This window comes from Dinoponera quadriceps, unplaced genomic scaffold (genome assembly GCF_001313825.1).
Source record: "Dinoponera quadriceps isolate SergipeBrazil2010 unplaced genomic scaffold, ASM131382v1 scaffold1432, whole genome shotgun sequence".
Lineage (NCBI taxonomy): Eukaryota > Metazoa > Arthropoda > Insecta > Hymenoptera > Formicidae > Dinoponera > Dinoponera quadriceps.
Window position 1 is genome coordinate 155,342 of NW_014555637.1, and position 19,399 is coordinate 174,740.

Consider the following 19,399-nt stretch of genomic DNA (forward strand, 5'->3'; position numbering starts at 1 on the left):
CCCCCTCCCCCTCATCAACCTTCGGCCGTCTTCGCTTTGTTCAGTTTGCGGCGATGCTCAACGACGTTCTAACGATATTGTATCGCCGAAAGAGAGAGAGAGAGAAACAGTGCAAGGTTCGCATCGGCGTAATTCTCTGGAAGCCCTGCGGCTCCCTGACCCTTTTAATATCCCGACAGCGAGATATATTACAGCGATCGTAAGGATCGTTCGTCTTCTCTCCACGAAACGAATAACGATACGACGGAACGCGAAATGGCGATCGCAAGAAATTCGTCGGAGAAAGTGCACGGCTAGAGTATGAGAGAGAGAGAGAGAGAGAGAGAGAGAGAGAGAAGGGGGCGGTCTCTAGCGCAAACTGACCCCGTTTAAACCATTTCGTCGAGAAATAACCTGTAGCGAGCAAAGTCGAACTCTAACGGAGCGCGCGCGGCGCTTTCATTTTCCGTCGGGCTCCTAAATACATTTCTCGCTCCGTTCCTTTTTCTCTCTAGTACAAACGCAATGACGGAATGTATCGTGCACGCGTCGCAAAACGCGCGAGGATTAAAGATTGCCCGGTCAATCGCGCACAGAATAATCATATAGAGAGCAAAGAGCGCGTTTCCATTATCGTAATTAGCTATTATTAAGCGGACACGTGTGGAATTCCACGGCTGAAACAGCGATCGGATCAAAGCGGCTTTCAGTCGATCGTACTTCTCTCTCTCTCTCTCTCTCTCTCTCTCTCTTTCTCTCTCTCTGCTTCTTTCTTTTTATTTTACATCCATACAAACGGCAGGCCGAGCGCTATCTCGAGTCGAAACTTTGACGCTCTTAAGGATAATTTGCACCTACTTAGATGGCCTGGTCTGATAAAAACCTACTTTGACAATAGTGACATTTGTTAACTTCTCTCTCTTGAACTTTTAGTTCTACAAATTTAATTTCAACGCTACATGGAGAAAAATAATTTTGCAATTGTGACGAAACCGTCGTCGCTACTGCATATTCGTTGCGACAGTTATAAAATTTAGTTGACGTAACCAAATTAGTAAATTATTCATAATCAGAGCTGAAACAGTTTTGTCGCCAAGATAGAAATTATTCTGATGAATTCATTTGTCCTCAGGACAAGTTAATTTGCTCTTAGAACAAAATAGTGTTTTCCTGCATTTATTCATTTGTTCTTACAACAAAATAATTTGTAGATTCAGCAAAATAAACTGGCAAATGGCAATTAATATTCTTGATAAATCGGTTTGGTCTAGGTAAAAACCGACAGACTTTTGTTGCGACAGCAAAAATTTGCTACGCTGGCAAGTTATTTTTCTCCGTATACCTTGAACGACCTATTTTGACGTTAAAACAGCAAAAACAAAAATTTAAGACATTATCAGAGTCAAAGTGGCAGCAAGTTATATTATTAGAATCAAAATTGAACTTACTTTGGTATTTTAGTTCCTACTCTCTTAAGTTGAATCAGTGAAAATGTCACTATTTGAATAATTGAAACAGTATTCTACCGATAATCAGTGAGTATTCATTAATTTTTAATGGAAATTCTTCCACTTAACTTTTTTGTCCAATACTTCATTGATTTTGGCCAGTGAAAAATTCACTGCAAATCACTGTTACGCGTCCCGTAGCGGAAATATATGTACATGTCGTACATGCATTCAATCATATATCGTATTTGGCGTAGTTGGCTATAATAACAGACTCAAGAGCTAAAGGTTTCGAGTTCAAGTTCCGTCAGGATAAGCATGTTTTTCAAATACGATATAAATTAAATCAATTAAACATAATTAAGAATATTTCAGGCAAAATCTATTGACAATACCTTAAGAGTGAGATTAAGATAATAAAAAAAAATAATTAATAATTTTTTTTCACTGTTTCTGTAGTTAGATTTTTTTCTGATGGAAACAGTTGCTGCTATTAATAGACTTTTGCAACGAAATTCTACTAATTTGTAGTACTATACTTATAATTATGATCACTAGTTATTGACTATTCTCAGTGATAATATACTGATCGTACTTTAGAGAGTACTGTGTTGTAAAATTAAGGATTTAACATAGGGCCAGAATCTCGACTCGGGTTATAATCTTTCTTTTTGCCTACCCGAGAGTCGAAATTTCGATGCTACTTTAATACTGTTAAGGATAGCCTGCATCTACTTAGATAGCCTATAGACTAATAAACCCCTTCTTTGACAATATAATAGCGTTTATTAATTTCTGCCTTTAATTCTACAAATTCAATTTTAACGCTACCTTAAATAACCCATTTTGGCAAAAACAGCGAAAGCTGAAATTTAAGACAACACCAGGTTCAAAGTAAAAATAAATTAGATCATTAGAATCGAAATTGCGAACCTGTTTCGCTATCTTAGTTTCCCTACTATATCGTAGAATTAAAAATTTAACGCAGAGCGAAAATTGCGACTCGAGATGTAAAATGAATGTATGGAAATTGCGGTTTGCGGCCACAAGCGCGCTCCGTCCGCTCTTTTCGGGCTTCGCCGGGCTTCCTAGGCGTTTCTCGATTCTCGGCCAGCTGCATGTCTCGGTTTGCCGGCTGCAAGTTTAACACCTGTCCGCCCGGAAACAGCCTGACAGGTTCTTCCCGGAGCGGCGTGTAGTGTTTACCTTGCGGTGTGCGCGCGAGAAAAGTGCCTTCGGGATTTCTGCATGGAGTAGTAGCGTGCAGGATTCATCATCGGCGCTCTCCTGAAGCATCTTCCTTCCCGAGATAGGTGAAATGACAGTAAAGCCTTCGCTCGAGAGAGAGAGAGGGAAAAGGAGGAGAGCGAGTCTTGTTATTGTAGTTTCTCCGTGATGACAAGAAGAGTCGCGTAACTTTAAGTCCCTTTTATTAGCAGTCGTGGTAACGTAAAACGATCGTCGTCGTCGTCGACGTCGTCGCTTCGCTGCGTCGGTCGCGACCATTATTATGCGTCGGCACGTCCCGCCGGAACGGATAATTAAAAGCGATAAGTCTCGATCTTGCCGCGTCGCCGCGCTTAATGAAACTTTGATCGAGCGCGGGCGCGATAACTTTTTGACGACGAATCACGGTGTCGTCGACGTTAATCGGTCGCATCTCGCGAACAACGAGCTATAAACGCAATATTTGTTAATTGTTAACAAAAGTTTACTGTGCCGAGCTAACTTTCGTTGATTGCACAAATATCGAACTGATAGTTGAAATACTGAAAGTACAGTATGTAAATTTACCGGATCGATGCAAAAATTTGTTTCATTCTTTTTTTAAATCAAAATATACATATAACATTTATTTATTTGAAAATCCAGTCAATAAGTTAAATATGCGCCGTTTTGTTCGATGACCTGTCATCTCTCTGATAGCTGCGTGGTCCCCCGTGCTCGTAGAAATTCTAGGATTTCCGAGCGAGGAATCGAGTAAAAAAACTGCACGAATTTTTGCATCGATCCGATAATTTGAGATATACGGAAAAAATAATGCTGGATCAATTAGAATTTCTAATAGCACGCGTAATTGGAATAAATCTTCTTAATTTAATTGTCTATCTTAATTTAATGGCGATATCATCGAAACTAATATTTTCATTATTGAAATAATACACAACGTAGTGATCTTAATGATATTTGCCATTGAATCAAGAAGATTTACTCCATTTACGTTGCTGTTGCAAATTTTTTTTCGTGTAAAAGCATTTTTTCCCGTGTATCAAGTCTACACGTACATCTTTTACCTCGTTTCATTGTCTCTTTATTGATTGTACAAACAATTTGTGTAGATGTAGTTAATTATACTTTATATGAAACTTTATAAGACACGGTAGTATCATAGTGCCGGTCCCAGGTGACCACTACCGGCATTCAACGTGTTAAACGCGAATAGCGCTACAGACGTAATAATATTTTGAAGTTTTAACGTCGATTACACCTCAACTTTAATATTATTATATTCTAGCTATATTATTACATCTCTAATAACAATAACAATTTTTATTATTATTCATGTTATTTAATATCCAAATTAAATTATTGTTATTATTATGTTATTGTTTCTTAATTTTAATAATTGCGTTTAAACTGAGGCCTGTTTTTTTCTCGCGTTACAGAGCTGGAACTCGGTACGCAATGCGTCGTCGAGATGACGGGGCAGCAAACCATCTTACAGCATCCTACCACGATGGACAAGATCGATCGGTGAGTGATTTCTGATTCTCTTTCCCCTTTCTCTTTCTCTCTCTCTTCCTTCCTTACCCGAGCTCTACGGACGATGTCCGTCGCGACGAGGAGTCGCTCGAGCGGACACGGACTTCGATTTCCGCGATCCCCGGTTGAGAGGGTGCGCTTACGTTCGAGTGCGAGATGCATCTGATTCAGCGGAGCGAAGCACAGAGCATAGCGCTCGGGAGGAATTCTTGAGAAAGAACGAGTCTTACGGCTATCATCCGTCGCGTTCGCGCGCGCCAATCGTGTAGCGATTGATAACGACGGAAGCGTGTTCACGTCGTTTGTCAGATAATTCACAATCACGCCGTGAAATGCCGTTATCGTGACTCCGATAACGTCGTCTATGCTCGATTATGGCGGCGCTCGCACGGCGTAAAATAGCCGAATCGTTGCACACTGCGAATCCGCTCTCGTCGTTCGTTACTCACCGCCCGACATCGCCGCGGGATTATATATTTCGGCATATAATAGCGCAGAGACCGAGTTGGCGCACGTTGGTCGGTGTTGGTCGTGTATTGTTTTGTTCGTGTTCACGCGAAAAAGAAAAACAGATCCGTTAGAGTAGCCGAATTCTCCGGTGGTTTCGGAAAGAATAAGAACCAGACGGAAAACTCGATCACGGGAACAGAAAGATTTCCGTAGGAGCTTTCTATCCGGCCAATTGTTCTCGGTTATTCCGTTTGTAAGCGAGTTCTAAAGCAGCCGAATGTGTGAGACGAATGCCGGTCGCGATAACGGAGATACCGTTTCTGCGTCGTAAATTTTCCGAAGACTCAGACTTTTCTCCGTATATTTGTGTTTTGCAAGAAAGGTAAAGAAAAAGAAAAGGAGTCGTGTGATGTTTCTTTTAAAAGGCCGGGAAAAATATTCGTTCACGGGGAAAATATTGTAGTAAACATTACCGCGCAAATTTCGCAACGTCGGGGGCCATGCCGGAATTATAACTGAAATTTTGATGCGTGTTGCAATCTTTAGTGAAGTACTGCATTGTATATGTCACATTAAAGATTACAACACATCATAATTTTAATCATAATTCCGGTATGTTTCCAACAAAATTGATGTGATAAGTTTTACGGGAATATTTCCTTCGTGTACATGGAGGGGACAATTCTGTTGGTATAATTCAATTTTCCGTTGCCTGAGGATCAGACGTAAACTTGGTTGTAGGAGCAGAAAAAGCATTCTGTAAGAGGTTTTTACTCAATCAATTGCTATTTTGCCAGTTTTAGTCTCAACCAAGTTTTAATGCAAGCCGAACGTTCTCAGTCGCGGTAACAGAGATATCACATTTCTTGCCACTCCGAATTTTCATTTTTTGTCACAGACATTTCATCTGGTATTCTGCTGCAGGAACAGAGTTTTTTTTCCGTGCAGCTATGTTTATATCGCAACCTAAAACCGATTTGGTAACACCCGTGCAGATACCTGCGTTTATACACGATCAGCATAAAGCTGATTTGATAATTCTCAATATTGCAACCACTAGCGTTACCTGTCGTGCAGTATATAACATAATTGTTCGCACGACATGTAACATCAGCAGTTACAACAGCGGAAATTATTAAATCGATTTTATGCCGCTCGTGTAAATGCAGACGCAGGTGTTAACTAAACCGGTTTTAGGTTGCCGTAGTGTATACGTAAGCCAGTATTCATAGACGGATTTTATATTTAAGATCGTCTTAAGTCCATCTCTTTAGATGCTGTACAAATCATTTCACTATGCCTGTTCGTTTTACTTGAAGTAGTGTTGCAGTGGAACTTCGTTCCTTTTCTTTTCACTGCTATGTTATACAGTGTCTGTCTCTATGTGCCTCATTCTTACATACATACATATATATGTACTTCTATACTTACAGTTTAAGTCAATGCAAACAAAAAAGTTTTCTACCATTTTACGAACAACCACGCAAAATTTTGAGTAATCAATTATTGAAGATGGTCGTGTACAGAGGCTTCTTTAATTAATAACTCAAAAATTTGCGTGTTATTTGTAAAATGGTACAAGACTTTTTTGTTTAGAATGGCCTAATCTATAAGTATATGACAGCTGTTGTATCTAGCGACAGACATCAGTATATTCAATCTTGAATCTCGAATTTTAAGCTTGTCGCTAGGTACAACAATCGCCGTGTACTTGTAGATTAGGCCAATCTCGTTAGGCCAATCTTCTGAGCAAAAAGTTCTTTGCCATTTTGCAAATATCCCCGCAAATTTTCGAGTTATTAATTAAAGAAGCCTCTGTATATGATCATTTGCAACAATTAATAATTCCAAATTTTGCGTGGTTGTTCGCAAAATGGTAGAGAACTTTTCTATTCACATTAACTTAAACCAGAAGGATATTCTAAACTGACTTTTATCAATAAAAGTGCCTCTAAAAGTGGCTTAGAAACTATTTGATTGGCTGAGAAGCCACATTTAAGGCACTTTTACCGATAAAAGTGAGTTCAGAATATGAACCCAATATATAGAGTGTACCAGCGTAAAAAGAAGCGTAAATATCTTTTCTGTAATATGAGAATTTTTTTTTAATAATATGAAAAATGTGTTTAGAGCATAATTTGAACGGTTTCGAAAGAAGAGTACTGTGGAAGGACAATTTTTTTACGGTCACTTTTTCGAGTTTTTAAGGTCCTCATATGGCCGCCAACATATTTTTAGGGATTCTTCTTATACTGGAATAGTATAGACGGATACACTTTTACATATAGATTGCCGTAAGCAGTAAGACTTGAGCAGTACAAAAGTTGATCATCCAATCAGTATATTTTTTTAGGTTAAGTATTCCAAAAGACGATGGAAGCAACGATAAGTTTGGCCTTAAGTAGGAGTAACTAGAACAGTTGAAATCCTAGTTACTCCTGCTTAAGGCCTAATTTATCGTCGCTTCCATCGTCTTTTGGAATACGTAAACCTAAAGAAATATACCGATTGGTTAGTCAACTTCCTTACTGCTTAAGTCAACTGTTTACGGCGATCCATGTATGAAGGTTTTTACTGACAGACACCGTGTACGCTTGTTTTACCCTAAAAATAAAAAATGCAACCTAGTTCGGCTGAAACGAATAAATCCATTGGCTACAATGCGTCTGAAGATGAACTTAAAGCAGTTTTAAATATAAGGACTATGAATACCGTAGCTCGTAGCTACTTTTCAAAAGCAACATTGTGCGATTTCTTTCCACCGATCGCTACTTTCACGACAAGTGCGCAGAGCGGAACGCATGGCCAATTAGAGCCCGAACTCTCCTACGAGCTCGGAACGATTATCGGATTATCGCACCGAGAATAGTGCGAGCACGTCGCGGCGAACGCGGCGATAACGTAAAAAGGACGTCGGACGTTGGCGTGAATGAATTAATCTCTCGGTCGATCCGTTTAACGGCTTTCTCGAGCGCGTCGGCCGCGCGCGTAGGACGAGAGAGAGCCCCGGACGGGGATCGAAACTCGAAATCGAATCTCGCGAGCCCGCTTGCGTTGCGTGCGCACCGGCCGGACGGACGGGCTTTACCGCGATCGTTTTTACAAGTGTGTTATACGATCGATGAAATGTCACGCTATTTTTACGACGCGACGACTCGACGGCGATGCCGGTGTGTATCGCGTCTTCACGCGCAGCCCGCGGGGAAACTTCCCCTGCCACCTCTGCTGCCGGTTCGTCTCGTCGATTTTTTTTTTTTTTTTTTTTTTTTNTGCCACTGATGTAACGACGCGAATCGTACGCGTGTCGCGCCCGGATCGATGGAAAGGTCGCCGGCGACGTATTTATGGGCGGTACGCAGACAGTCGTAATCGCAGGGCGCGTGTATCGATAAACTCCCGCCATTCTTCGCGTGTATACATGTATTTGTGTGTGTGTGTGTGTGTGTCATCGGAGTATCGATGGGCGCCCCTGAGCGAGTGAGTGAGTGAGTGAGTGAGTCTCCCGGTTTGAAACACGAGCCGACGAGCCGCTCGAAGATGCGATGAATGAATAAAAATCCGCTCATGGGCGCGGCGGCGAGCACAGGCGCATGAATGACGGCACCGTCCGCGACAGAACCGTCCAATTACGCAATACCGGGACGTCCGAGAGGGCCCGACGACCACAATGAGGAAGATGCACTTCCACGCGCGCCGGAAAATCGTCGGCGGCGTATCGATTCCTGGCGTCACCTCGCGACACGTCCGTGTAATCCTCCTCCGAGCGTTCGCCGAACTCCTTCCTCTCCTCTCCGAATCTCGTGGAGGCCCGCGTTTATCGAGGCTTCCGGAACGAGGAAGCTGCCGGAGAAACTCTTCGTAGTCACGGCGAACCGCTCCTCTGATCGCGCGATTTTCCCACACACTAAGGGAAAAGTATAGTTACTTTCCGCCGCAACTATAAACCTTTTCGGTTTACGACTGCAAAAATAGTGAAATACGTATATAAGTAGAAATACGCATATAAGTTTATCATCACTGACATTATAATAACTATACTGAAAAAATGGTTCTCCTGACTATTTTTTTACTGCCATGTGTATATAGTGGTGGATGGTGTATAATTATGATATTATAGTTGCGAATATACTAAATATTTTCCTCTCGGTGCAGGCTCCCGGCCAAGTCGAAATCTTAGCCTTGTGTTAAACTTTAATTCTACGACACAATAGTGTGATAAGAAGAGAAAGGAGATAGTAAAATAAGTTCAATTCGAACGATATCATTTATCTTTACTTTCACCATGTTGGTGTCTTGAATTTCTTGTTTCGCTATTATTAACGACAAAATGGGTTGTTTTACACTAGGATTTTGGATATTCAAGATTCAAGAGAGAAATTAATACATCACCGACATCGGTTGGATAAAATCCTTTTTTTTTTATGATCTTTGATCGACCGATCAACCTAAACTTTTTATGATTCTGGAGGGAAATTATTATTTTTATAGAATAACAAACGAATGTTTGATTCAGCAAATAAGATTGTTTGGTTTCTCAAAGATTAAACATCTTTATGTTAAGTAACATTTCTTTTGTATTTTTATCCAAACATTACATAATTATCCTAAGCAAATTATTTGAAAGAAGTAACACTGTGTTAGAAAAATATTACAAAACTTCTTTTTGTTTCAGTGAAACGATATTTAATATACAATAAAAATTTTTTTTTCTTCATATATAAAATAAAATATTTCCTCTAAATAATATTGTTTTTTCCATCAAATAAAATGATATTTAATACTAAATATTGTTTATGTTAAACAAACCCAAGTCAAACAAGCACGTATATTAAATCTAAAGAAACTTTTTCTCTTTGCAGTAATACTTACTAGAAAAATATTTACCCTGCAATCCTTTAATATAGCGTATAGCTATTGTATTATAGTTACTAGTACTAAATATTTCTCTCTCAGTATATGTGTACATACGTATAACATGTAGTTATTTACAAAACTTATAGTTTTCAATACTTGATATGAAGCAACTCATGTTAACAAGTGTGATATCATCAAAGAAAAGTTTTCACTAATCTATAATCCATTCTTAGTTTCCAAGTAGGCGCAAACTATCTTTAAGGGCGTCAAAATAGCATCGAAATATTTCGACTGGGGCACTCTTCTATACGTCAAAATTCGATTGAATAAATCTCCCCCGTTTTCCCAAACCCGGTTATCGGATAGAGCCGTGCGAAGTTTGGCACTCGATAGGCCATCGGATCGCGTAGTAATTTGTCACTGATCTACTTCGTAAGCCGACTTTCGCGACTCGCGCCGGCTCGAAGGACGAACTTGAAGAAGAGGAACGAGAAGGAACTAGTGGAAGCTGCTTGAGAAACTCTTAATACAGCTGCGAGCAGACCGCTCGTTCGATTGCTATCCCCCCTTCCCCCCTCTCATTGGCCCACGTTTCGTTAAACTCAATTGAACAAATTTTTACTCGTTCCCAAATTCGATTATCGGACGGAATCGCGCAGATTTCGACATTCCATAGGTCATCGCGCATAATTTGCCATTGATTTCGCCCGCCTCGGCGACAATCGCCTCGCGTGTTATTACCGGGACACTCCCGGTAAATCACGTGTGCGCGAATTATCGCGTAATCGTCACGTACGTCGCGAACACACGCAGGCAAGCACGCACGCACGCATGTATTCACGCGATGCAGTATTGTGGACGAAGTAGTGAGGCCCATTGAGACGGTTTCCAAGCTATCACGAGCGATCCTTCTCACACGATTACGCTGGTATAATTGCTGCGGAGGAGTACGCGCAGCAATTTGCGTCGTCGTCCGTTGCGGCGGCGGGCACTCGCGGCATTACGATAAAAGCGCGTTCGCCTTGCCTCCCGTCCTTCCCGTCGGGAGAAAGCGAATCGCGACGAGTAATTAGAACTGTGCACATGCTGCTCCGCTCTTTGCGTCTCGCTCCTCGTAACCGGAAAAAGAGAAACGGAATCTCTCTTTGGAGGCGCGCGAGACACTAAGCGCTCCGTCGCGCGTAGTTCGGGAATCGCCGGCGAGTAAGATTCTTCGGGATCGATTCGCTGCCGGCACATATCGTATGCCTCAACACGCCTTCGCTTTCTACAAAAATGCGACGCCGCGTTTTCTACTTTCCGAGCGAGCGTTTTATTGACATACGCAAAGGAAGAAGCATATGCAACTTTCATGTTACAACGCGCACGCGAGCGTGAACACTTTTGAAACGCGGGAAAATCGACGAAAATGTTCTCAGAATTTCCACTCGGGTCGTCGTTCTCCTTCTCTTCCTCCTCTTTCTCCTCCTCTTCCTCATCTGTGCCTCGAGATATCTCGTGTTTCGCAACTGTATCCATATCTTTAACACAGATCCCTGTATAATGATGTTATAATGATGTTTGTACCTTCATGAAGATTTCTTCGTAATGACGCACGGCGCGTCGTTAGCGAACTTCATTTCAAACTCGTGATTGCCGGACATTATCGTTATGGTAGATACGGTAACTTTCGAGCATTTAAAATTCTCCAATCCCCGAGTTACGGGGAAGTAAGACCGGTATTCTTAGTCAGATCTTATATTTAGCCAATGAAGTGAGCCGCACTGCATTTGAAACGTGGTTTACAATGGGCGGTGGAAATATGTTTGTAAGAAGTAAGAAATTAACCAATAATAGTCGATTATTCTCCTTACATTCGAACATGATTGGTCAGTTTCTTGTTCTTACTTTTTATGAACATGCTCCTGCTACCCATTGTAGATTACGTTTGAAGATGAAACTTAACCATCTAATAGTAAGGTTGGGGTCAGATACGACCCCACGCTCTGTTTTGTTCATTTTTATAATTAATGTACAAGATGGCCGAAGGAAGTAAACAATAACATAAAACTTGTTTCTCCATTTTATTTATTCATGGATTCATGGAAGAAAGTATAATAAAATTCACTAACTGACTTGAAATAATTGCAATAAAACATTTTGAAAAACGCTTTGACGTTCCGAAAATCCACACTTAAAAAAATATTTTGCCGGTGCAGCAATTTATTAGTTATTATAGGAAAAGAAAAAAATTTGTTCAAGCAGCAAAAAGATTTGTTAAAAGTATTCATTGCTATTTTCCGGATATATAGACAGCAAAATCATTCAGTTATGCCAACTACATTTTATGACTGTCACAACAACGGTATTTCCTCAACAATAAAATTATTTTTTCTGTGTAACAAATCTTTTCGTTTCTCCATGGCAATTTTTCAGTTTGCTGTGCCAGAAAATTTTTCTTCAGAAAAATTCTTCTTTTCCGTGCACTCTGCTATTAGAGGGTTAAGACGATCTTAAATAGAAGATCCGTTTATGAATACCGGCTTAAGACGAGAAGACGACAGCTGACGAGAGCTGAGGAGGCAACTCACTTTGTCCTAAATTTCCCCGGACTTTTCCGCGTTCGGGTAGAATTACGTAACCGTCACTTCTGACCTGCGTGTGACGCACGTTCTTCCGACAAATTTCGCGTGCACAATCACATCCGACAATTGGTCCAAAAAATAGGTCAATTCATGCAATAAAAGGGGGAAACCGTGGCGGTCGGAAAGGTTAAAGAGCGCGCTCGTTGTAAGAGCGAAACGAACGGTAAGAAGCCTGCTTTCCGGACTGCTGCTCGGATGTATAGTGCCTTTGTGAGTCATTGCTCGGCATCCGTCGCCGTTGACGCTGAAGAAACTGTTCTTGTTTTTGCTCAGGTCTCTTCTCGCGTGGATGGAGCTGGTGTATCATCCTTTCTAAGGATCGGGCAGGCACGAGGCAGAACCGTAGAACCGCGTTGCGCTTCAGCCTCGCTGCCTGTATGGAGATCTTTTGATCTAATTGAGATCTCGTCTGGTTTCCCAAAATAATTATGGATTCTGGTTGGGAAATCTACACAGATTCTGGTTAAATATGTATGTTTCAAACACACGATTCTAATGCCCGATTCCACCGTTATGGTTTAAATCTAATCGATGATTAGTTCAATGAAATTGACCAATCGCATTGATCAATTGAGCTAATTGGCCAATGTGATTGGTCCGTTAAGTTAATCGTTGATTAGATTTCAGCCGTGATGATGGGACCGGACATTAGTGGGAAACATAAACAGATCCTATGGTCATCCCCAATGTTTTCCCAAAGATTGTCTCTGGTTGCTATTTTGCACTACGATTGAACAAAATATATGTAGAAAAAAAATGCTAGAATCAAATAAACTTAATTATCTGCTTTTCAGCTTTCTTAAATCGGGTAATATTTTAATTTACGTATGTTTTAATAGCTTGTAATATATACGCAGTGATATCTACGTTCATATCATCTCATTTTGTAAATGAATTACTGAATATCAGTGTAAAATGGCTCTAAATTTAAGAGATATTTACTAAAATTGTGTAATACTTCTTTTCCATTGGAGAAACCTAGTCGAAATTTATTTTAAATTAAATTAAAGAAATAAATTTAAATTAAAAGCTAGTAGTTTTAAATTTTGATTTTTCTGTCCAGGGTATATATTTTCTAAACAAATAAATTCTGATATTCCCAATATTATATTATACATTTATTTGCCGAAATTGTTTTAACACGTACAAATAAATGTCTATTAGTACGAAGGATCGCATTATATATAGTCAATTTTTACATTTCTACTTCTAATAAATATTTATCAAGGAGTATTGGAATATCCTTTTTACTTGGATCAAATAAATATTATTTGAACGATAGTATTTTTTTTTTTTTTTCGGTGTACAAAGCACTTTAAGTCATTATTTACAAATACACATATATACGCTATGTACAAGCTATATTATATAAGCAAAATAGTATTAATAATATAAATAATATTAAATCTCAATATTAACCTCTTAATTTGATATTCGATCATTTATTTGATCAAATTGTCATTCAACTCTGGCGATAACAGTCGCACGCGGTAGCACATACACTGAGAAAAGGATTTCTTCAAATTTAATAAATTTTATTGCATCCAAACAAATTTCATCATTGACATGCTCCAAAGAAACTAGTGTTTCGATTAATAAGTACGATTGTTAGACTTTTCTATATAAAGCAGTTATTTGTTTCATTTTTTTGTAACCAAATATTTATTGTGACCAAATAATATTTTATTTGGTTAAAAGACTATTTCAAATAATAGCGTTCTTTCTGTTAAATAATAGAATTTTCTTGAATGAGAGAATAACATTTTTACTCAAACAAATAATATTTCGTATATATTGTTTCTATGAGACAAATTTTAGTCAAATAAATAGAAATACTAAATCTAAAAAATCTAATCTAAAATCTAATCTAAAATCTAATCTAAAAACACTTTTTTCTCTGTGTAGTTAATCAGTATCGTGAAAAAAAGGCTTCATCCCATATTTGAGATAAGAATATAATTCTGAATTAGTGTCGTGAGATCTTGAGACTTATTTTGAGTGTTCTAATCGGAATTCATGCTGTATGTGGGAAAATCTGAGAAAATTTCTATGCAGACGTCAGCGATGCCACTAAATTGCATGAATCAGCGAGCCGCTAATCGCGCTCGATGTTATTCCACGTTCGATTCTGCTCGTCTTCCCTCCCCTCCTTCCTTCCTTCCTTCTTTCCTTCCTTCTCTCCCCCTTCCTTCCTTCCTTTCTTCTTTCCTTCCTTCCTTCCTTTCTTCTTTCCTTCCTTCCTTCCTTCCTTCCTTCCTTCCTTCCATTCATTCCATCCTTCTTTTCTTAAATTTCTGTAAGCGTGCGCGTACCATCGCGAGACGCGCGAGAGACATCGATCTCAGGATATCAGGACACGGCGCGATAATAACGGCCGCCGCTAATAATGTCGCCAATAACGTCGCCTTTATTGCTACACGACGGAGACTCGCGGGAGCCGTAGGAAGCATCCTCCAGGATCGCCGACTGCCTGAAACGTCCGCGATTCGTCCGTCATCATCGGTGTCCGCGCGATAAAGCTGCGCCGTGGACCCGTGCCAGTTGCGTTTGCAGCCAGCCAATGTCCTATATTTTTCCGACGAGAATGTTTTCGCGTCGAGACGTTCGGGAACCTCTCGCGCGCGCACTGATCGTTAACCCCCTTGGATTTATGGAGCTTTTTTCGCTAGGCGGGGACAGACATTTTCGCCAGGGTAGACAGAGCGAAGTATAACACCGCACCTTGTACAGCGTATTATGAGAGAGAGAGAGAGAGAGAGAATTGTTAATCTTTTGCTGCGAATCACGGTGATTTTCATAATTTTCATTTCATTCGGTTTCCAACCTTACCTTTTTATTCTAATAAAAAAAAAGGATAATTTGTGTGCGATAACATTCTAATAGCGTTCATTGTGAAAATGGCTCTCCCAGTTATAATTATTTCATCATGAAATTATAGTCACAAATACCAGACACTTTTTCTCCTCAGCCCGATTTAACCAATTTTACTGCTTCAGCGTGACTTTCACCGAACTCTGATTAATTTAATTGACGATTCAAAATGGCTGTCAGTCAAGTTACCTGTTCTATCGTTAGTGTGAATAGAAATTATTAACTTTTCGATTAACGTTGAACGACAAGTTGCAAAACTTGAGTTTGGCGAAAGTCACCCTTAGGATTTGCCGTTTAGGTGAATCGGGCTTTCATGGATTCGACGCCACTCGATGCGGAGTCTGATACGTGCGTCTCGGAAAAGCGTGTCCGTGGAAAGTTGCGGAAATGACTTTGACACAAATGAGGCCGTCGCGCTCAGATATTTTACAGAGATCGGAAATTAGGCTCCAGAATGATGACTTATTAACGTGTCGAGAGAGATAGAAGCGTTTATTTTCGATTTAGGAAAACCCCTTTAAGAACGTGGTAAAAGGATACGTGTTACTTCACAGATACTTCACAGAGATTGCCGTTAATTTGATTTGAGATATCGACATTTTAGAAATATTTATACTGAGAGAGAGAGAGAGAGAGAGAGAGAGAGAGAGAGAGAAATATTTGGCATTTGTAACTCTAATACCATAACTATACACCATGATAAGAAAATTATAGTCAGAAGAACCATTCTTCTACACAAAGAAAAAAGGTTTCTTCGGATTTAGTATACATATCTGTTTGCCTTGGGTTTATTCAATATAAACAACATAATTTGGTATAAAATATCATTTTACTTGAATGAAAAGATTGTCACTAGAGTAAACCATGTCGTTTGATGGAAAAAAACAATATTATTTAGAGGAAATAATATTTCGTTTTCAAATTTATTTTATTCAAATTTATTTTATTATATATTAAATATATATTATTCCACTGAAACAAAAAAGTTCTTTAACATTTTTCTAACTTACAATTTAACTTATTAGTGCTGTATTGCTTTCAAATAATTTATTGCTCATGACAATTGTAATGTTTGGGTGAAAATACAAAGAAGTATGTTATTTGACGTAAAGACATTTATATGTTTGAGAAACCAATCCTGTTTGTCGAACCAAACATTCGTTTGTTTGCTCGAGTCCAAAAGACAAATCTATTTCAATTAGAAAAATTTTATTAAATCCAAATTTTTTTCTTTGTGTAATAAGTGTTACTAATATCTATTGGTGTTACTAGTAGTTACTAGTATCAGTGATGATAACCTTACATGTATGTTACTATTACTTTTATTACTATTATCACTAGTAATTTTGTGATTAAAACTAAAAATACTATTATTACTATTATTTTTGTGGTTATAACCAAAAAGAATATATTTGAAGTCGAAAATAATTCTAATACTGTCTCTCAGTGAGCGAGAGAAAGAGAAACGGGAGGGGTAATGCTACCGGCATGAGACCTGATCGATCAGTCCGCCGTCCCGAGAGCCGAGGACAGGTTCGCGCCGTACGTCGAAGAGAATAGTGTATAGCAGGTTCGCGCGCACTTAACCCTTTCGCGGCGGAGTGCTCTGGAAAGAGTTGCGCTCTAAGCAGCCGATGCCAGATCGACCGCGCGGACAAAATACGCGAGTCGAATTTGTGGGTAATTATATTTGACTATGTAAAAAAAACCTTTGCACAAGAAGCGTATGCTGCTAGCACGTCAAAAACAACTTAATGGACATTAATGGCAGTTGTTGATAACAAACGAACAGCGCCTTCGTACGAAGAGAGCGGCTCCGGATGGGCGCCATCTGGCGCTGTTCGTTCGCCGCGGGTAAATTTGCCTGAGCGCCGAACGGCGCTGTTCGCTGAGAATGAGCATCTATAGCTGAGCGCCTAAAGGCGCTGTTCGCCGCGAAAGGGTTAACACGCGTGTCAAGTGCTACGGAAAGACAAGAATTTGAAAAGTAGAGCAGGCTACTTGCTGCGGTGGTTGAAAAAGCCGCTAATAGATCTCAGCACGTTCGCAGCTTCGTCGTCGCCTTCCACTTCGTCCCTCCCTCTATTGTCTTCTTGATCTCGCGCGCGGCACACTCCATCGTCTTTATTTCTTCGATAATAGAGAGAAGGTTAAGATCAGTAGCTTGACGTCGCCGTCGTCTTTCGTCCTCGACGTGAGCCCAAACGTGAAGCGCGCGTTTCTTCCGTCTTCCCGATTCCCGTCCTTCCTCGATCTTCGTCTTTCCCCAGACGCAAACTTTTGCACGTGAAGTCTACGACTTCCTCTGTCCGCCTGAATCGAAATCTCGATCCTGTGTTAATTCCGCGATACAGAAGGAGCTAAGATAGCAAAAAGTAGGTTCAGTTCTAACGATATAATTTATATTTCTACTTTGACCTTGATGATGTCTTTAATTTCTCTTCGTTTTCGCTTTCAATGTCAAAACAGGTTGTTTTTAGTACTCATATGAATTTAATAATCGCGATATCGAGAGCGCCCGTAGCTTCAAGGTAGCATTAACCCTGACGGTAACATGTTAGGCCTACGAGACTTACACACTTTTCTTCCGCTTACCCCTTCTTCCACCCCACCCCTGCTCCTCCATTACTCAGAAAAAAAATTGAGTTCATGTGACCACTGCACGAAGGAAAAAGATATATTTCACATAATCGAAAATATTAGGTTGGTGCATATGAAATGTCGGATTTTCTTTACATGTGAACGTTTGTCTCCTTGCTTTCGTTGTGCTTTTGTTTTTGGCATAACCTCTTTTACAGTCGTACTGTCCAATATGAAGCATATTTTGATTAAATAAATAAATAACTTTTGAAGAAAGATACGCAGTTTAATATATTCACTTAAAAATCCGACATTTCATACGCACCAACCTAATATTTATAAGCAATATAAATCCATCACTCTACTTATCTTTGTGTGATACGCGTATGGTTGATATGATTTATTATGTTGACGTGTCAACTACATCAATGTAGTTGCGCGTGATCTAGTTATGGCAACCAGAACTTAGTTGAGAAGGTCATACTGCAGCAAAGCAGCGATGTTAAAAGACAAAGATGATTCACTATCCTAGTATATAACCTAGTATAAGCACAGGAATATCGGCATAGCCGTTGGGCTTACTGCTTGCCGCCTGATCATCGAAGTGAAGCGAGATCGACCATGTATTAAGGTGGATGATGGGTGATCGAGAAAAACGTAAGAAATACAAAACACCTTTTGCGGTTACCGGCAAATGGCTACAACTTATGTTTGTATTTGCAAATTACTTTTATGTTTGTATTTGCAAGACATCTTATTTAAGTTAGCCAAATGATGCAGTCGCTAATAAATTATTTATAGTTGAAATATCAAGAAAGTCTGGTTGGAACAATTAGATACCGTCACTGCTGCAATACAAGTCACTCAACAATTGTACTGTGATTGCAGCAACTGCATAATTAGTTGTTCCATATTTTATTATTAAATCTGATTGACACCGCCCGAATTCTGAATCGGTCAACCAGACCGTTTTTTCCGTCTGCTGTTATCAGTACGATCCAGTGAGATAACTGGTTTCCGGACGGCAATCAGTCTACAACGTCAGTGAAAAAATTGCTGATAAACTTAATAATTTATAAGAGACCAGAAAAAAGTGCAAAAAGCCATGATTTTTGCCATTTTTCTCGTGATGTAGGTCTGAGAGATTTATAATGTTACTTCAACGTCAAGATTGCGTTTGTCACTTTCGAGTTAGAATTAAATCTATAGAATTAAAGGTTCAAGAAGGAAATTAATAAGTATGGTATCGCCAAATTAGGTTTGTTTACTATACGGAGAAAAAGTTCGGTTGTGAATTAAATTGACGATGAAGTAATCAAACGCGTTTTGGCTGAAGAAAACGGCTGAAGAAAAGAATTTTTAGTTGTAAGAACCGAATTTGATTCATAAAAACCAACAATTTTGTTTCTTTCAACCAAAACACGTTTAGTTCGTTCATTATCATGTTAGTTCAACCAAACTGTTTTCTCCGTATAGCCTATAGTCTATCTATCTATTTATCTAATCTATCTATCTAAGTAGGCGCAAATTATCTTTAAGAGCGTCGAAATTTCGACCCGGGTTCTTCAGTAAATTCTGCACTGAAAAATAAGTTTAGTTGGAGCTACCTGACAATAAACAACCAAACGCGTTTTGATTGAAAGAAACGGAATTTCTGGTTATAAGAACCAAGTTCGGTTCATGAGAAAATTTCGTTTCTTTCAAAACGTGTGATTGTCTATTGTCAGGTACCTCCAACCAAACAATTAATTTTTTGCTATAATACAATACATTTTTTACTATAATACAATATCGTGCATTAATGGAGTTCTATTCCTAGCATAATGATAT

At 39.4% G+C, this 19,399-nt stretch overlaps 1 protein-coding gene across 7 annotated transcripts in view; it reads left to right on the forward strand.

The window, feature by feature from the left end:
- The window catches only part of LOC106744930 (kinesin-like protein KIF13B), a 64,241-nt gene that overhangs the window by 7,062 nt on the left and 37,780 nt on the right, over positions 1-19,399 (forward strand). For all 7 annotated transcript variants that reach the window (XM_014620092.1, XM_014620093.1, XM_014620096.1 and 4 more), the window contains exon 2: positions 4,094-4,181. In XM_014620092.1, coding sequence (XP_014475578.1) covers positions 4,094-4,181 — 88 coding nt within the window. The remainder of the gene's footprint in view (positions 1-4,093; positions 4,182-19,399) is intronic.